Source organism: Rhamphochromis longiceps, linkage group LG13 (assembly GCF_057381845.1).
Source record: "Rhamphochromis longiceps isolate RC_006_pf linkage group LG13, R_longiceps_female_GT1.1, whole genome shotgun sequence".
Classification (NCBI taxonomy): Eukaryota; Metazoa; Chordata; class Actinopteri; order Cichliformes; family Cichlidae; genus Rhamphochromis; species Rhamphochromis longiceps.
In genome coordinates, this window is record NC_140569.1 from 5,339,427 (window position 1) to 5,357,708 (window position 18,282).

Here is an 18,282-nt window from a genome sequence, read left to right on the forward strand (position 1 = left end):
ATAAAGGGAAAGTTGCACAGATTTCTCCCTCTTTTAGTGGTCCGAAAGAGATGAACGATGGCTGAAGGAAGCATGGCTGTGGTGCTGTTGCTGAGTCTATGACCTGGATTGATGGGGAATGTGGTGATGTTTTTGTTGATATTTTTTTTTTTTTTTTTTTTTTTTTTTTTTTTGCAGGATAAAAAAGAGAAATCATCCTGTCTTTCTGTCTTTTCTCAATTTCTCTCGTCAAGAAAAGTGCTGACAGTCTCTGCATTTAACTTTTTGTTGGGAACTGCATCCTCTTTCTGCCTCTCCTGTTGGCCTTCCCTTGCCGTTTCATTCTCTTTTTATCTGCTCACCACTCTCTCGCACATAGATACCTGAGAGGGCACCAGCAGGACTAATTATGGACAACAATAACTGCCCCCCTCCAGCTCCGGCTTATTCCCGACTGCGTAACAAATTCATTGGCACATCATTGCCACTATTGTAAATCAATATGACAGACGCAAGTGAGGTGCTGAATACATTCATGCACCATGTGCTTGTGCTGCAACTTGTACTCACACAGGAGTAAACAGGTTCAGCAGTTGTTAGATGTCCACATCCATCTCTGCAGCGGACTGTTTGATGTTCAAAGAGGGAGCGCGTGTTGGGGACGGTAAAGGCAGAAGGGCTGGGACATATTGGTGGCTGGGGAGAAGGGACAAGCCATTCGAGCAGGGGACCAGTGGAAAGCAGAATGGCTGGGTATATTAAGCAGAAGGAAATGGGTGTTAGGGGTATTCTCCAGATATGAGGGTGGCAGTTGGTGTGAGGTAGGGCGATGATGCATTAGCTTTAAGGTACTGAACTAGAGGCCACAAAGTCTGGCATCAAGATAATGGCCTGGATCTAGTGAATTGAGAATAAGAAGGCTAGTACTGTTTGAAGTGTTGTTTATGGTCAGTAGAAGTAGCATCAACATGGTGATAGGTAGAGTATCAGCTATTTTACAACACCAGACTTAGACTTAAAAACTCAAAATGTTCTGCCTTTTTTTCCCAACTCATTTAGCAACTTTTAAATTAAACTTTTACACGTAGACCACAAAACGGGTAATAGATGGCTGTATTCACAGGAGAAGGTCTGAGCAGACACATATGATGCAGTTCATCTGTGTTTATACCAACATTTCTAGAACAAACCAGCGCATACAACCACTTGACCCCTCCACTTGCAGATTCTTAACCGGGTATAGGAATTGGCAAAGCTCTCTAAATATCAGTTAATGTGCTGAGTCATTATGAAGTGTTTGAATCTTCCACTGAAGTATATTTTTGTGTCAGAACTAAAAATACTTAATGAGAGTGAAGGACCTTGCAATTCTTACCGTTTTTGCTTTTAGAGCAGGTGCTTCTGGCAAACAGTGTCTTTTCTCTCTCTCTCTCTCTCTCTCTCTCTCTCTCTCTCTCTCTCTCTCTCTCTCTCTCTCTCTCTCTCTCTCTTTTTTATATATATATATATATATAAAAAAAATCTCAAATGCTAAGCTTCATAGTGGCATCTTTATGGCACTTTTTAAACGGTCATATAAAGCAAAACAACTCAGACAATAGATTTTCTTTTCCCATTCATTACCACATTGTGTCAGGCGCAGTGGCCCGTGGACATGGGATGGACTCAAGCGCAGATTCAAAACCGGAGGCCAGGGGTGAGGTGTAACGAAAAGAGACTTTATTTTTACAATGCTCAGAGGCTAACAGAAAGTGCAGACTAGAATCAATGAACATAAACTAGGTGTCTGAGGCGAGAGAAAAATACTGTGGTGAAAACTAGATGGCAGGGATAACTGGGTGCAGGTACTGGGCAGGGAAAACTGTGGCGGGCCCGGGCACTGAAACAGAGGACAGAGCAGTCAGGGGAATCCCACAGAGGGTTGCGAGTGAATCTAAAAAATAGTACACTGAGCTGTCTTACAAGCTTGCAGGTGGGGGTTGCGTGGAGGGGGGAGGCAGGAGAGGTCCAGGTGGGTGCTGCATGCAAGGCAGGGAGGCAGGCAGGAGAAAATGGCAGCTCCAAAACGGAGAGGGATTACCGGTGGCAGCAAACTGGTATCCAGGAGAGCTTGGTAGGTGGTTTTCAGAGGCTGACGAAAAAAACAGAGATACGGTTAATACACACGATTAGTCACCAAGGAACGGACGTGAGGCCGAGAACTGACTAAAGTTGGCAGATAATCTGGCGAAGACCAGTTGAGTGCGCCGGTCATAAATACTGCTGGTCCGATTGCCATCAGGTGAGGAACAACAAAGACTCCACCCAGTGGGGAGGAGCTGATGCTGTGGAAAACCACCCAGACCACGACACATTGGGTTACTTTTCCTCATTCTGGCCACCAAAATCTATACATAACAAAAATCTATATGACAAGAACTCTAAGAGTGTAGATAGTGTTCAGAGGGTTGGACCAGGGTGGGAGTTGTGTGGGGGTGGTACACTGTACAATACTGTACTGGAGTGTGTTTGTGGAGATTATTAAAGAGCCATATATTTCTCCTGCAGCCCCAAAGGGCCTGCTCTTACCGGCTGATCTCCACACTGGCAGACGGGTTATGAAACAGGCCTCACTGGAGATTCATCACTGTGGAGAGCCAAGGCAATTCTCCCTCTCTTTTCCTCCCACTCCCCTTTTCTTTTGCCGCCTCAAGTTTTTTTTCTTCCTCTCTCACAGAGCTTTGTTCTGTTGAACGTGATGCAGTGCTTCTGGTTCAAACACGTGAGAGCTTCTCAGGGTTTTGTCCCAGCAATATGACTGTCTTACTGGCTCACTGCTGCCAGTTTCTTTTCTCCTATCCCAGAAGGACTGAGAGAATTTAATCGTAGTTTGACAACATGTTGTTCCCTCTGAATCCCAAGGCCTAACCCAACATAGCAAACAAACTAACAGGGAAACAAGGTAAGCTTATTCAGCTTACTGATTTTATTTTTGTTAGCCCCATAACTTGCTCTGCAGTTGGTTAGCTCACACACTAGAACTCTTTCTTTCTGTCATGCTAATTTAGCCAAATTCATGAAACTGTTATTAACAAGTTGTTTTAGAGAAAACATTAAAGAGAAATCAACAATTAACATGCTATCTCTTACCTCTCTTTGAAAGCTGGGACAAAGTCGAAGTAAGGGAATCAAAGGAGTAAAACTCGGCTGGGATTCCAGCCATGTGGGGAACATCTAGTTCCAGAGGTGTTGAAGGTAACCACTCAACCATGAGAGGCATGCTTCTAATAGCTTGTTGATATTGCAAAGTAGACCGGGGGGTTCAAAAGGAAATAAGTTTTGGCTGGGATATAGGGCCAACATAAAGCTGAGAGGAGGGAAACTTTTTTCTAGCCAGCATACACCATTTGCCAAAGGGTTGTACTGCTGCTCCTCTTTCAGTTCCAGCTCTCAAAATCCCGGGTTTGAGGAGGACAAATTTGGACCAAAGGCAAAATTTCAGGCAAGAAAATACCTTTCATGTATGAAATTGGAAGACCTGATGAGGGTCTGAGAGCAGTTTAAGTAATCAGGTAAGCACTCCTGTCGGGACCTGGCTTGTAATTTTAGCAAAGCAGGACGGATGAAATGAGGTGAAGGGATTTCTTGACGGAGGGAGAAGTATAACACTGCAGTGCGATGTGATTTCAGGAAACTGAGAACAGAAAGCAGCTAATGGGAGAGACAGAAATAATTGTCTTTGGCGGATTTTTATTGGACTAGCCTCAATGCATTTGATGAAATTGGAAGGGAAAAGTTGGTACAAATGACAAGAGGTGGGAAGGAAAAGATATAGATGGAAGGGTGGGAATGAAAGGGAAAAGAGAAAGAGACTGTTGCACTACAGGGATCAATTACTAGGAACTGTGAGTTATGGTATTTGCTGCACCAAGTGCCATGTGGCTTTATTGCACTGGGACAGTGTTTGGAGGAAGAGTGAGATTATTAACCACACTGAAAGAAAGTAAAAGGGAGGTAGAGGAAGCCAGCAGAGAATCAGAAAAGCACAGAGAAAAGAACGAGGTACATAGTTTAGAAAGGAAAGAAAAATAGAAAGAGGCCAAGAAAGATGAGTAAACCTTAAGGCTCCTTCTTCACCACACCACACTCTCCATTTCTGCTTGTCTTGCACTTTCAAGCGTGGAGCCCATTAAAGCAGATGGCAGTGTAACTCACCACTGATAATCAACAGAGAGAGGGAGAGAGAGGATTCCCAGAGAAGAGACCTCAGGCCTCGTTTATTATGTTAGATTTTTCTATTGAATCTGACTGCGAGGTAATTTCTCAAAGTGGGAAGGAGGTGCAAGGAAAATAATTTAGACAATGAATAATCAAGACAAGAGCAGAGCAAATTAAGTTTACGGTTGGGAAAAATTCTAAGGGGAAATAAAAAGTGAACATCACATTTTAAAATCAAGGCCTATAATGTGTAACAGATTGAAATCACCCATATCTGCTTGTTAAGTGATGACGTACCGACCCTTTTTCAGATCCGAGCAGCTACTGTTTTTACTGAGGCTCATGTTGCTTCAATTTGTGTTAGTGCTTTGTTACCACTCTTGTTTTGTGTGACATTCTGATTTACTGCAGCTGCCTTCACATACTCTCTGCATTCCTTCTTTTTAAGAATGTACCAAAATGGTGAATTGGCTACTCTTTAAGATTTTGCTCTCTCTTCATTATTCATTAGTTGTTGTTGTTGTTTTGTTTTTTAGGTCTACTGATGGCCTAGCTCACTTGCACTTGCAACAATTCCTAAAGAGTTAATGCAAAATGTGTTTAAAAAAAACAAACAAAAAAACCCAACAACAACAGCTCTGAAAAGCCGAAAGTCCTCCACACAGTAATTAATAAAAACAATAATTGAGTTGGTGCAGTTTGAAAGCAGAGTCATGAAGCAAATATTTAAAATAGTAACAGAAATATATTTATTTTTAGACTTTAATATGTAGTGTTTTAAAGCTGTCACCTTTCACTGTCTATGAAGTCTGCTTGGCCCTGGGTGTCACGTTGTTTGTTCTTTAATCCCTTGCAGCCACACCACCAGGACAAATCCCTGCGCATTTATTGTACTTAGCAAACAAAGAGGCTGTGAATTATGAGCAGTCACCCAGTGACACAGCATGGAACTACTGACTGTTTCCACTGCTGCAGAGCTATGAGTAGTGGAAACAAACACACCTGTCAAGTGCTCCCAGTTTCCCCTCGCTGACCCCCAAATGACTGGATAAAGTGCGGTAATATGTTCTGTCAGACTGGAGTAAAACCGCTAGTGACAAACACTGCTGGGAAAACAGAATGTCATTATATTTAAAACAGCTATAACAAGGACAGTTACATACTGCAACAATAGCAAGGCTCAAGGCAAGGACAATGGTATGCTCATATCAATGACATGGAGAGTGAAAAACATGCCTTCCACCAGTGGAGGTTGAAGTCAAGTTGGATTTCAGGGTTGACTCATACATTTTTACACAGTTTTCCTTAGCAATCGATATCAATCATAAAACAAAAGTCAATATTCGCCTGGAAAAGTACAACCTTGACAGAGGAAAAACAGAAAAAAGGAAGGGTAGTTTTAAATTCACAAATTTTTGCAGTACAAAAACCCTTCCTATAAGGTAAATAATGAAAATTTGAAAGTCATACAAAGGCCACCGAAGGCCATTAAATGGCTACACTTCACTCCAAAGACAAAATAAAGGACAGATGGCAGAGGGGAGAGGAGATACCGGAAAACAAGAGCGATGGAAGCCACAAGAGAGAAGTCTAGAGATGGATGATTATGATGGAGAAAGAGGAAGGGAGGTAATGATTGGAATACATCCAGAGCTGCATGGATAAAGACATGAAAGAGGAGCACAAAGAGTGAAGCAGAAAAGAGAAACAGGGAAGGAGATTCAGGGGAGTTACAGAAAAAGAGAGAAGGAGAAGAAAGAAAAAGATGAGAAGAGGGGCTGAACAAGTGGTGCATGGGGGAGTACAGAGGTGGATGAGGTCAGGATTCGACCCTGTGGTGTCCCGTGGTAATTGAAATTAGACAGTGGGGGTGGTGGGTAGGGTGGCAGCGGGACTGGAGGAAACAGGCGACATGATAATCAATTTGAGGCTGAATCGGAAACATGAGCCACTGGGGGGGGCCTCGTTCCCCCTACCAGGCCTCCAGATGGCCCCGGCCCCAACCCTGTATGGGCCCTGTCATAGCACGCAGTGTGTTTGTGTGTGTGCCTGTGTTTTGGAGAGACAATGCCATCTGCCAGGAGTGCAAAGGGAGTTCATTAAATGTATTTGCTGACACTAGGGGCGCAGGCTGGTATAAGCAAAATACTACAAACATGTTTTTGTGCATGTTTGCGTGAGGAAAACAGACATATTCAGACTCAAGGATGTGGGCAGATTGATGCAGGAAGGGCATGTATCCACAAAAACTTGATTCACACATTCACACTGCATGCAGTCCAACTTTGTATTTGTCCTAATGGGCCCTTGGGGTAAAGCCATGATACTGCGGCTATTTGTCAAAGCACCACTGGTCACTGAGGAGCAACCGAGTACTCACTCGGTTGCTCCTCTGTTTGGATGAAACCTTTTCCCAGTGTTACCATTTAGGTCATGTTACATTGTCTTCTATCTCTCTGTGCAATGATGGACAGATTCCAGGATGTTTCGGATCAAGTCTCTGTAGGGGGAATGCTGCTTGTTGCTCTGGTTGTATGCAGATTTTTTACAGCCAGAACTGTAAGTGAAGGTAAATTTGACTAACTGAACAGCCCCACTATACATACAACTGGCAATTCTCATACAGGACATGGTGTTTATGCTACTCCATAGTTACAAGCCATCTGCAGGCCACTTTGCAACCCACCTTCTGTATTTAATAACTTAATCAGCGTTAAACATGATATTATTGATGCTAGTTCTGTTCTGTGTGGGCATCTTGCTGTTGCCTCTAGTTTTCCATGTGCACAAGAAAGCGTGGAAAAAACCCAGAACAGAACCATGACAATACATCTAAATTATTGCACATGAATAAAGCTGTTCTCTTTTGAATATATTAGTGTTGCCTGGATTAACTAAATTGTTTTAGTTTACACAGATTTCAGTTAAGTAAGCTAACACAGATACTTTGCCTTTACTACATGCAGACTGCCTTATTTGCTCATTCACCCCTCAAAGACCCACTTTGAGCCAGGAAAATCTTGTGTACGTTAGGTTGTCATGTTTCAAAATGCATTTGAAACCAGTCAAACACTGACTAATTGTTGAAAGTCCAAACATCTAGAGTACCGTAGAACTAGTCAGAATTGTCACTTTCCTTATGGAGCAGATACATTTAAGTCTCATAATTCCAGAGCACATCAGGTGTGTTCGGATTTCACTAAGAAGTGTTTAGATGATGACATACTGTGCTGCAACTTGAAAGTGCCTGTCAACAAACAATTAAACACGGTTTAACAGATGTAAAACAAAGCCCAATTTTCCAAGTGCATGACCTATTTCTTGGCTCAGATGTATTCACAAACTCATCTGAGGGAATAGTTTGGCAGAAATTTGATGCTGTCTGAACAGGTGCCATATTTTTACGGTCCGAAAATCAGACAACTGATGGCAGAGGAATAAGTAGCGTGTTCATCTAGTCAGGGAGAAGAGTCCATGGGACTGTCAATCATGTGCTGTTATGGCGGATGCAGGCTCAGATGAGAGATATCAAAGCAAAAGTAATATAACTGATGAAAAGAAAAAGGAATTCAGAGGGAAAGGGTTCAGTCAGCTGTACCTCTATACATGTATATATATCGTCCATGAATATTAGTCCATGAATAATTCTAGTACTTTTGAAGCTAAATGCTAGGAAAAATTAAAAAACGATTCAGGCTCTGAGCCAGAGTAAGGATCCAAAGTACATTAAAAGCCTTTATTAAGGCAGGCATAATAGTTGAAAATACTAGCTGGCTTCAACCTCAAAGGGTCTTGAAAAGTCTTGATTTGTACTAATCCTACAACACAAGCTTTTTTTTTTTTCTCCTTCAGGAAATATTGCGGCCCTAACATTAAAAACTCTATTTTGATGAGAACACTTTAAAAAAAATAACTTGTGAATCTAATTAGAGAACAAGAGGCTCTTTTTATACTTAATTCTAGTTTAGATCAAGCCTCCCAAACTGCAAAAGTCTTGGACTTTCTAAAATGAAGCTTTGTGAAGCTTTTTTTTTTTTTTTAGTTACATCAGTTTGTACTAATAGAGTTGAACATAAACAAGGGAAAAAACAAACCTCTTAAAGCAGTGCATGGGGCAACTACAGATTGGACACTTTGGAGTCAGGCAGTTGATCTGAGCAAGTGAAAGGAAAAAAAAAGTTCACATGTTTGATTGTGTAGACGTGGGGGTGATACGGGGGAGTTAAAAGCACAAACAATCATGTAAAATAAACATGTGACATAAAAATGCCATTTAAATGTTAGAAAAGCAAATTTTACAGTACTGGAAGTGATTCATTTTTCAGGTCTTTGTTCTCATGCTATATTTAAAATAACTATAAATGAAATGGGGTACAGTGAATGAATATCCAGCCTCAACTAGACCTGCTGTCTCTAATCTTCCCTATAGATGTCACAGAACCATTCAGAGTGTAAAAGAAATACCTGAAAGTGACTGGCAACAGACTGGCAACCTGTCCAGGGTGTACCCCACCTCTTGCCTTATGTTAGCTGGGATAGACTCCAGCACCCCTGGGACCCTGGTTTGGATAAGCAGATAAGAATGGATGGATGGATAGAATTTTATTATGAGTTGTTACAGTATCATGTTAATAGCAGACAAAGAAGAGAATGCGCCTGTTTAGGATGATGTACAATAACACTATTCATAGTTTAGACATTTATACACACAGCATTAAAACTAAATTAATAATCAATGAAGCAATTTAAACTTGATTCCAATATAAAATTGTCAAAAACATTCAAACCAAAACAAATTGCATACATTGTAATTAATACCACCAAATGAGCCTGAAAACTAACAGAGGGAGGTGTGGACCAAATGAGGCAGGTCAAACAGAGAGGGGGGAAAGTCTTGTAAATGGAAAAGCTTGTTGTTTTTCCATGTTGGAAGAAAAAGGTGAAAGGTAAGGTGAAGGCATGAAAGCAAAGAAATAGTAAAAACTGGCAATGAGTCAGTCAGCACTGGTTTTCCTCTGAGTCGGCTGGAGGTTTTGGGAAGCATTCACCTCAAGGATCTCCTCCTCTGTAGTAAAGCAAACAGCACCATGTCGCCAATTAATACCTCGCTGGACTATCAGCTCATATCCCCACATGTCTCTGGGTCCCTTTTATCTTCTTCCCTCTTTTTTCCTCCACCCTCGCCTTGATGTGTTGAATCTCATTAACACAGTTTGCTCAGGACAACACGGCACTCATCAGCCAATGGGTTTGTCGACTTGATAACGGATCTTACCATACTCCCCCCCCACTGCAGCATCGGTATGTTTATCACACTGGGCTGCACCCATTTTAATTGACGCTGTCATAAAGGAAAAAAAATGCTGTTTTTGTTCCTTTTTTTTAACCTAAGAAAATATTTTAAGGGGGTGTATAAAAATGTTAATTAATGGTGGATTGAGGACAACCCTGGCAATTAGTGCAGGCTGACAGGCAGGCGATGCACTGCACTGGAGACTGTGACAAGTACTGAACCTCGACTGTATGCATACACAAAAGCATGCCTGTTAGCCTGCAGGGCCACGGAGATGAAGGCAACTGTTTGTTACAGGCTAAACAGAAAGTGAGACTCCAAATGGGGTCTTCTGTACAATTAGCATAAGCATATGCACACATACACTTCCAAAGACAGAAATGCAAACACTAAGGCACACAAACACCGATGTAGGTTGAAAATGTGTTGCTGAGGTTATCTGCTTCGTTTGAGAAAACATTATTAGACTGCCGGCCCTCTGCTTCTTACATTGTCTCTGAGTCTTTTGTTACTTCTCTTGTTGAGAGACCTTTGCAGCTGATATGCTTCGGTTTTGTAATGATCTGTAGGTGTAATCTGTGTGCTCCATAGAGCTTATTAGATGCTGCATTTCTAGTGTAATACACGTATTGATTGTTAATAGTTAAATAAGATATGATGTCCTAATGCAGTTTTTCCACAAACAAATTGAACTTTATTAGTTCAACAGCCCAGAGAGGGAAGCTATGCAACACTCCAGCTGATCTCCGTGCTGTTGGCTCAGCTGATGCCCTTTTATGCACCGAGCTTTGTTTAAGCTCCTTTAGCCTGCCTGTGGTCGCTGTTAATTTGTCCACACATAGATACACATAGCATAGATTTGGCACCTAGGCTAGATCACCAATTGCCCAAAGGAAGAAATTCTCACTCATTAATATACTTTGAATGGCATAAAATGTTGTTGGAGCAAATTAAAAAGGCCAGGCTTGTGTATGTGTGTTTGCCTGAGTAAGCTCTTACACCAGATGAAAATGCAGTTATTTTGGAACAGTTGGCTAATTGTCTTGGTCCACAATTAAAGTGTTTTTATGTGGAGCTGAGATAGGATACAACCTCGTTGACCGAAAACAAGCCACCTCACATGGCCTTAAAGAAAACCAGTTGTGTTACATAAGCTAATACATTTCACTTTTAATTTGACGATGTATTGCATTGTTGTGATTGTTTTTGATGCAGAGGATTCGTATGATTTGTTCATTATACAATAAGTGTCAGGGGCTGGGTCTGTGACACAGCATATTGAGTTTATTTTTGTATTTGTGATTTCTTATGTTCAGTTGAAAGGATGTTAAGTTCTTGAGTTTTAAGTCTAGTTTAGGTTCTTCTGTGTCTCCTTAGTTATGAGTCTTTCCTGTCTCTATGTGGTCTGTCTTGTCCTCAGTGTTGTACTTTCACTTATCCCTGTGCGTTTGTCTCGCCACGTGTTTTACGTCTCAAGTGTCTAGCTGGTGTTGTCATGTCTACGTTTCTCATTGTTTCCTGTTTTAGTTTTGAAAAGTCTGGTGTTTCCATGTTTCATGTGTTTAGTTTTACTTCCCCCACAGTGTCATTATGTTTATTCCAGTCAGCTGTTTCCCCATGTGTTTCCACTTCCCCTGATCACCTCCTGTGTGTATTTAGTCTGTGTTTTCATTCGGTCTTCGTCAGGTCGTCCGTGTTTCCTCCCACCACGCCGTGTCAGTGCCTGTGTTTCATGATTCTGCTCAGGTCATGTTTATGTTTCATGTTCCTGTTTCTTCCTCATTATAGTTTCTCAGGTCAGAATCTTGTTCATGTCTAATGTCATAGTTATCTCAGTTTAGTTCTCCTAGTTTAGGTTTTAGTTTTAGTTCTCGCCGCTTGTTCGCCTTGCTTTGCTTTCGTATTCATGTTTTTTCAGCCTAACAAACGTTTCGCCTTTTGTTTACACTCAGTTCCGTCTCCTTCCGTGTCTGCACCTGGGTCCTCCTTCTCACTCCCACACAGTCACTTTTATGAAGAATGTGACAATAAGTTATGCAGTGATAGCGCTTTCTGCTTTTTCTAGTGATCTCTGGGTTGCTTTGCATTAGCATCACATGCTTGATGACCTCTGTGATTATAACCCTTCTTTCTTGTTTTCATCCTCTCCTCTCCCCAATGTCTCCTCTCCCCTTTATGTCACTAGGTGAACCTGCAGTGGCCAGAGAGAACAACTGTCTCAATGCTGCTAAGGCCTGCAACCTGAACGACACGTGTAAGAAGTACCGCTCGGCCTACATCAGCCCCTGTACCAGCCGCGTCTCCACAGCTGAAGTCTGCAACAAGAGGAAGTGCCACAAGGCCCTGCGGCAGTTCTTTGACAAGGCAAGGCACTTCTGATACGAGCTTATCAAAAAACAAACAGAAAGAAAAAGAACACACACACTGGAGGTTTTCCAAATGACTGATATCTGATAAAAGCTGAATGTCCAGCACAAAGGACCTGCTTCAAAAGAAAGAACGATTTTGAAGTGCATAAGTTTGAGGGGTTGTCAAACTCACAATAAATAATCATGTGGGTCTTTTTGTTCAGGGTATGCTATTCCAGCGCCAAGCTTTGACATTGATTCAGTCATAAAACACAAAAGATGTTTTTGCTGTCTGTTCCATATTGTGAAAAATGATGTGAAGCATTGTAATTACAACCCAGCTTCTGTGATGCCCCTTTTTGAATAACTTTACTTGGCACTGCTTCTGCAAAGCAACAAGATGAATAAATAGAAATGTTACAGAGAAAGTGTGACATTGTTAATCTTTGTGTGATGTATAATTTTTCTTTATTTTATCATAATAGAGATGTCTTTGCGTAAAGAGCCTTGAGCGTTAGGCTTTTCTTTGTGTTGGAGATTAAAGTATCATTACATTCTCCTATTGTGGTCCGATTGTCATTTGTTACATCTACATTTTCTTTCAACTTGAACGTCAGATTTGATTGATGCTTTATTGAAGCGATGTTAAACCATCTTGCTGCAAATGAGCTGCAGCAAGGTGAGTTTGTACCAATAAATACTGAATAAAGTTAGGAGCAGTTAAAAAAAACAACAACAATCCATCAAAACGAATAGAAAACAGCTACTTCAGACCACATCAAGAAAGAAATCCAGAAAATGTGTCTAAAGGCACAGACGGTACAACATGTAGCCCAGAATAATGCTAAAATATGAGTAATAATGCGGGTCTTAATAAAGGAATTAATTTCTATCCTTAATGTCGTGGTTTCTTTTGCCACACAGGTTCCTCCCAAGCACAGTTACGGCATGCTATTCTGCTCATGCCCGCTCAGCGACCAAACCGCATGCTCTGAAAGGAGACGTCAAACCATCGTTCCTGTCTGCTCGTACGAAGAGAAACAGAAACCCAACTGTCTGGAGCTGCAGGCATCCTGCAAGACCAACTACATCTGCAAGTGAGGAACCCCTTTTTATGTCAATATGGTCAATAAGTACCAGATATACTGTAACTTGGATGCCATGTGATGCCATGGTTTATTTCTGAGATAAATGCTGTGTGCTCTGGATATTAACTGTGTTTTTTAAGCTGGCATTAGATGCAAATCGACGATGTAGGATATGCAGGAAAAGCGATTTGTGATCAACTGTGTAACTAGTTTTCATCATGTGGTAGCATCCTGTGCCTATCAGTCAAAACCATAGGCTAACCATGGCTCTTTTAAGGGTTACCCTTCTGTTTGGTGAGGACGCACTATATATGTGCAAGCTTGGAAAAAAGATCAGTATCATTTTGTGTTTTGGCTCTTTGATGAACAAGGCAGCTGCCTGTACACAGTGCACTGACATACTGTCGTTCCTTATATAGAGAAATGGAACAAAACCTCCAACAGTATAACTAAATAAAAAAACTGTATGTCCTCACTTAGAGGGAAATTTCACCGAAAGTGGCTTGCGGCAAATATGCTTTGACCTCGGCTTTACTCTAATCTTAACTCACAGAGCCTAAAATCGAATTCTTTACAGTGTGCAGACAAGCTTTCTGTCTGCAAATCTGAGGCAAGTCCCCACTTTGTGAAACACATTTGTGCATTAACATGCCCCATAGACACCTCTTTACATTGTGTAGTAGTCAGTGTAGCACCAGCAGTAATAAATTGTCTGCCTTTATGCCTCAAGTCTCAGACTCACACCCACGTACACTGTAGGGTTCCTGCATTAAGAGTCAGAAAAGAGTAATTCAGTGATGGACATCTGACACTGCCCTCACTAGTGTGTGTGTATATGTGGTTATGCAGTCTCCGGAGGCTTGAGCCAGCAGTCTTGTGGGTCTCTGGGATTAAATGGAGGCATTAGGCATCATAAATTAGCTCCATTTGGACTGTGGCCTCAGGTCTCCCTCCCTCTCGCCTCACCCTCTGTCTCTGCTTAACAGCAGGCAGCAGTAGTAAATTTATACTGCAAGTTTCTCTTCTTCCGTCCATCTTTCTCCCAATGGAACTCTCTATGAAGGACCGAAGATGCCAGAATTTAGTTTATTATACTAAGAATTCAATGTAAATTTTCTGCATTTATTTTTGTATAAGGTAATTTTTTAAAGTGATTACAGAAATATAGAAAGATACTGAATTTGGAGGGTTTTAGGACATTAGTATGGTGGATGCAGAGGAAAAGGATGCATATATAAATACTTTTTTTTTCAAATTCTTTGACTTGTCATTTTATTAATATTGATAAACGTAAATCAAAAACGAAACACAATGAATGGCTGCATTTATTTTTATGTTGTTGTAACATATTTACATATTCAGTCATTTATCTTTTTTTCTTCATTTTTGATTTTGGCAGCTTCAACCCTCCATACACTCAATCCATCACACATATGCTCAGGGCTTGAACAACAGGTCTCACTGCAGCACGGCTTCCTCCCGGTCCATTTGTCAGTTAGCACAGACAGATTAAAGCCATGCATTTCCACAAGTTCCCTCACCATATGTCAGGTGTAGTATGCTGGCTGCTGTTGACAGCTCTCGCCAGGCACTGCTCAGCTCTGCACCAGATTGGTGTGATAAGACGGATCACACTGCAAGTGCAGATACAACCCCATGTCCAAAAAAACTATCCATCCATCCATCCATCCATCCATTCGCTTCCGCTTATCCTTTTCAGGGTCGCGGGGGGCGCTGGAGCCTATCCCAGCTGTCATAGGGCGAAAGGCGGGGTACACCCTGGACAGGTCGCCAGTCTGTCGCAGGGCCAACACACAGGGACAAACAACCATTCACACTCACATTCACACCTAGTGACAATTTGGATTAATCAATTAACCTATCCCCACAAGCTGCATGTCTTTGGACGGTGGGAGGAAGCCGGAGTACCCGGAGAGAACCCACGCAAACACGGGGAGAACATGCAAACTCCACACAGAAAGACCCCGGTCTGATGGTGGAATTGAACTCAGGACCTTCTTGCTGTGCGGCAACAGTGCTAACCACCGTGCCACCGTGCTGCCCAAAAAAACTAACAGGAACAAAAGAGAGAGAGGGAGGAAAAAGGATACACTGCTTTGCAAATCATTTGAACTGTATCTGGATGCGTGAAACTAGTATAAAGAGCATCTTAAATGCTGAAAATGAGAAATACTAAACATGCTCATTTTGAATTTGATGAATACAACCCAGGCTGTCCATCAAGTCCTTGAAAACCTAACATCTCATGTTTGGCATGAACTTGGTCAAACTCACTTATATCACAAAGATCAACTTTACTTGGGCATTGTAATATTCTTCAATGACTTTTTTGTTCCTAGTAAATCAAACAGAACACCACTGAATATATTTCACATTTGATCAAATATTGAACTAAAGACGATCTTTGGTGTCCAGTTTTTAAATTCCTTCGAAGTCACTACAGGTATTAAACAAGTCCTAACAAACACGCACACAAATTAAGCAAGAGTAGTTGGTGGAGACCAATTATTGCACATTCAGCATACCACCTTTGAATTTTATGTGCAGTTTTGGCTATGTTGTTGCTTTTACTCAGCAACAGTGCAGGAACACAAGCTATGCGAAGCTTTTTACTGACATTTAAAACCATTTAACAGTATTTTACCAAAAAAAAAGCATTTGGAAAAAATGTGTCATACTTACTTTAAAAAAATGTACAAAAAATGTGAAAATCTATCCAGTAACATCTGCTGTTTTGTGCAAGTAACTTTTGATTTTCTGACCTGTTCTGACCGTGTTGGGAAATGTCTCAGCTTAGTTTGACGTTTTAACAGTAGTGAGAGGATTTATAGCCGAAACTGCACCAACACACCAAGATGGTTAAAGATGTTTGAGTCTGAAGGTGTTAGCTTTGTGTCAAAGAGCCACTATATCACACGTAATTTCACTTCAAATTGTGAATTCCTTGGGACTACAAACACCATTTCAATTTCACAAACCACTGCACCTGGTGCAAAAGTGTAAACAAACATTTTTGAAGGAGGTAAATGAAACAGAACAGACTGGGCGGAGAATAGTCCGTAGCTTCATTCATTCCAGGATACAAACCAGCCGCAGCATAAAGGGTCATCTTACTGCACTGAAGTCAGCCATTAAGAAGGCTAATTGAATTGAGACAAATGACTTCCAGTGGACACTAATTTCAACCGGGCCTTTTGCTGCTCATTTACAGTCGCATTGGCCGTCTGAACTTATCTGCTGGAGCTATAATCACAAAATAGTTTTTGATCTGTGTGTGTTTTAGGTCACGACTCGCTGACTTCTTTGTCAACTGCCAGCCGGAGCCCCGCTCGCTGTCAGGCTGCCTGAAGGAGAACTATGCAGACTGCCTCCTTGCCTACTCGGGTCTGATTGGTGAGTTCGCTCGATTGTGACCGGTCAGGTTTGACTCGGGATTAACTGCAGTTTCTAAGATCTTGAAATATGAGAATTTGCTTAAGACATTGTTAAAAATGCAACACAGCTTTGACATGAAGAACCAAGCTGTAATTTTTTGTAGCTATCTCACTCACAACGTGGACCAATCCCACTCTTGATTTCTTCCCGACAACAGTTACTGCAACCTCGAGATTTGGTCCTCTCAAGTCGCCAAACCTGACCACGCATACACACACTGTCCACACAGCGCCAATTCATTCTGCCTACTGCAAAACAAAATGGCCTGTTCTGGACTGCAGCCAGCACAAGGGAACAATCCATTGGGGGAGTGAGAAATCACTGACTGAAGCTATTTACTTTCCCTCGCAGAGAGAGAGCCTATTCTTCACTCCACCTTCTCTGCATTCTGCTTCCTGGAGAAACTCCACCAGACTGCGTTTCTCTTGTAGAAAATAAAAATCATCACTGCTAAACATTTATCATCAACACAGCACGATGATGATACCTGATATTTTGAAGGCTTTAAATTTTTATTTTATTTTATTTTTTTAATTGGTAGTTAGCAGCTCATTCAGGGTTGAACAGTTTACAATAAAGCCTTGTTTATGGACCACATTTGTTACTGAAAATAATCAGTGAATCATTCTATCATCTTTCTCCAGGTACTGTCATGACTCCCAACTACCTGCGCTCACCCAAAATCAGTGTCTCTCCCTACTGCGACTGCAGCAACAGCGGCAACAATAAGGATGAGTGTGACAAATTCACTGAGTTCTTCACAGAGAACACCTGCCTACGTAAGTTTTCCTCTTGTGCTGCTCTACTTTGACCAGCTGTTATCTGTTCAATTTTCTTTTTTGACTGTGGATTAGTCTTAGCAGCTCTTCTGAGTTCTGTGTCTGTCTGTTTTCACCTACTCTGCTCTGCTGGTCATATTCTTGTTGTGCACTTTTATCCCTTCCTTTCTTTCCAGTATCTCCTTCTTACCAAATATATCCCATTGCCATGCTTGCATTGTTATCCAGCAGCATAACAGAAAAAAAGCCAGTCATATTGCACCAGAGTGTCTCAATGTGTAGCAGAACTCCTGCTCCAGATCTTTGACAGAAAGAGGCTTTTCCATCTAAACCCTCTTACGCAATGACTTTAATTAACAAACCTACTTGAAGTCACACATACGCACACACACGCACACACAGTCGTGTTTTCATATCTTAGTGGGGACATTTAATTGACAAAATGATTTCCCTAGCTGCTGACCCTAACCCTAAGCATCGAAAATGAATGCCTAACACTAACCCTTAGCATAAATGGAACCATAGCCTAATTGTAACCTTGACACTAAAACCACTTTTGGAGTCTTAAAAATGTCTTCAAACTCATGGAGACGGGAAAACTCTCTCGCGCTCTCTCTCTCTCTCTTCCACATACATTCAGTGTAAACACACCTGTTTCTAACCAGATTAATATGGGTCTGTGCACATGTAAGCCAGCCTCACTTTGAGTTTCCTTGTAATCTAAACTGGTTCTGCTCCTTCTGTTTTGATACTACACTCAGTGGCAGTCAGCTGCTTCTTTCCTCCCCAACACAGTTTAAGTGTAATGTGATTCCTAATTGATTCCTCTACGGAGGTCAGGAGACAGGGTCACAGCTGGAAGACAATCTCCCTCAAGGACACCCATGCTGGATGAGCATATGTGCTCACCGAGCAGCTGGAAAATGAAGGCAGTGTGGAACTGTAGACTGCAGTTTCTGTAGCAGCCACTTGAGGTTGGCTCTAAAAGTGAGTACATTTCCACACATTCCCATGTTTAACCTCCTAGGACCTGGCGTCCACATATATGGACATCACATTTTGGGTTATTTAGCCCAAAATACTCACTTTTGCTCTACAAGGGCCTGATATCCACTTATGAGGACATACTGCCACTGATCTAT

At 41.6% G+C, this 18,282-nt stretch overlaps 1 protein-coding gene across 2 annotated transcripts in view; it reads left to right on the plus strand.

Moving 5' to 3' along the window:
- Positions 1–18,282, plus strand: part of gfra1a (gdnf family receptor alpha 1a) — a 101,641-nt gene that overhangs the window by 64,155 nt on the left and 19,204 nt on the right. For both annotated transcript variants that reach the window (XM_085427583.1, XM_085427584.1), the window contains 4 exons: positions 11,655–11,833; positions 12,742–12,914; positions 16,210–16,319; positions 17,006–17,140. In XM_085427583.1, the coding sequence (XP_085283709.1) occupies positions 11,655–11,833; positions 12,742–12,914; positions 16,210–16,319; positions 17,006–17,140 (597 nt within the window). The remainder of the gene's footprint in view (positions 1–11,654; positions 11,834–12,741; positions 12,915–16,209; positions 16,320–17,005; positions 17,141–18,282) is intronic.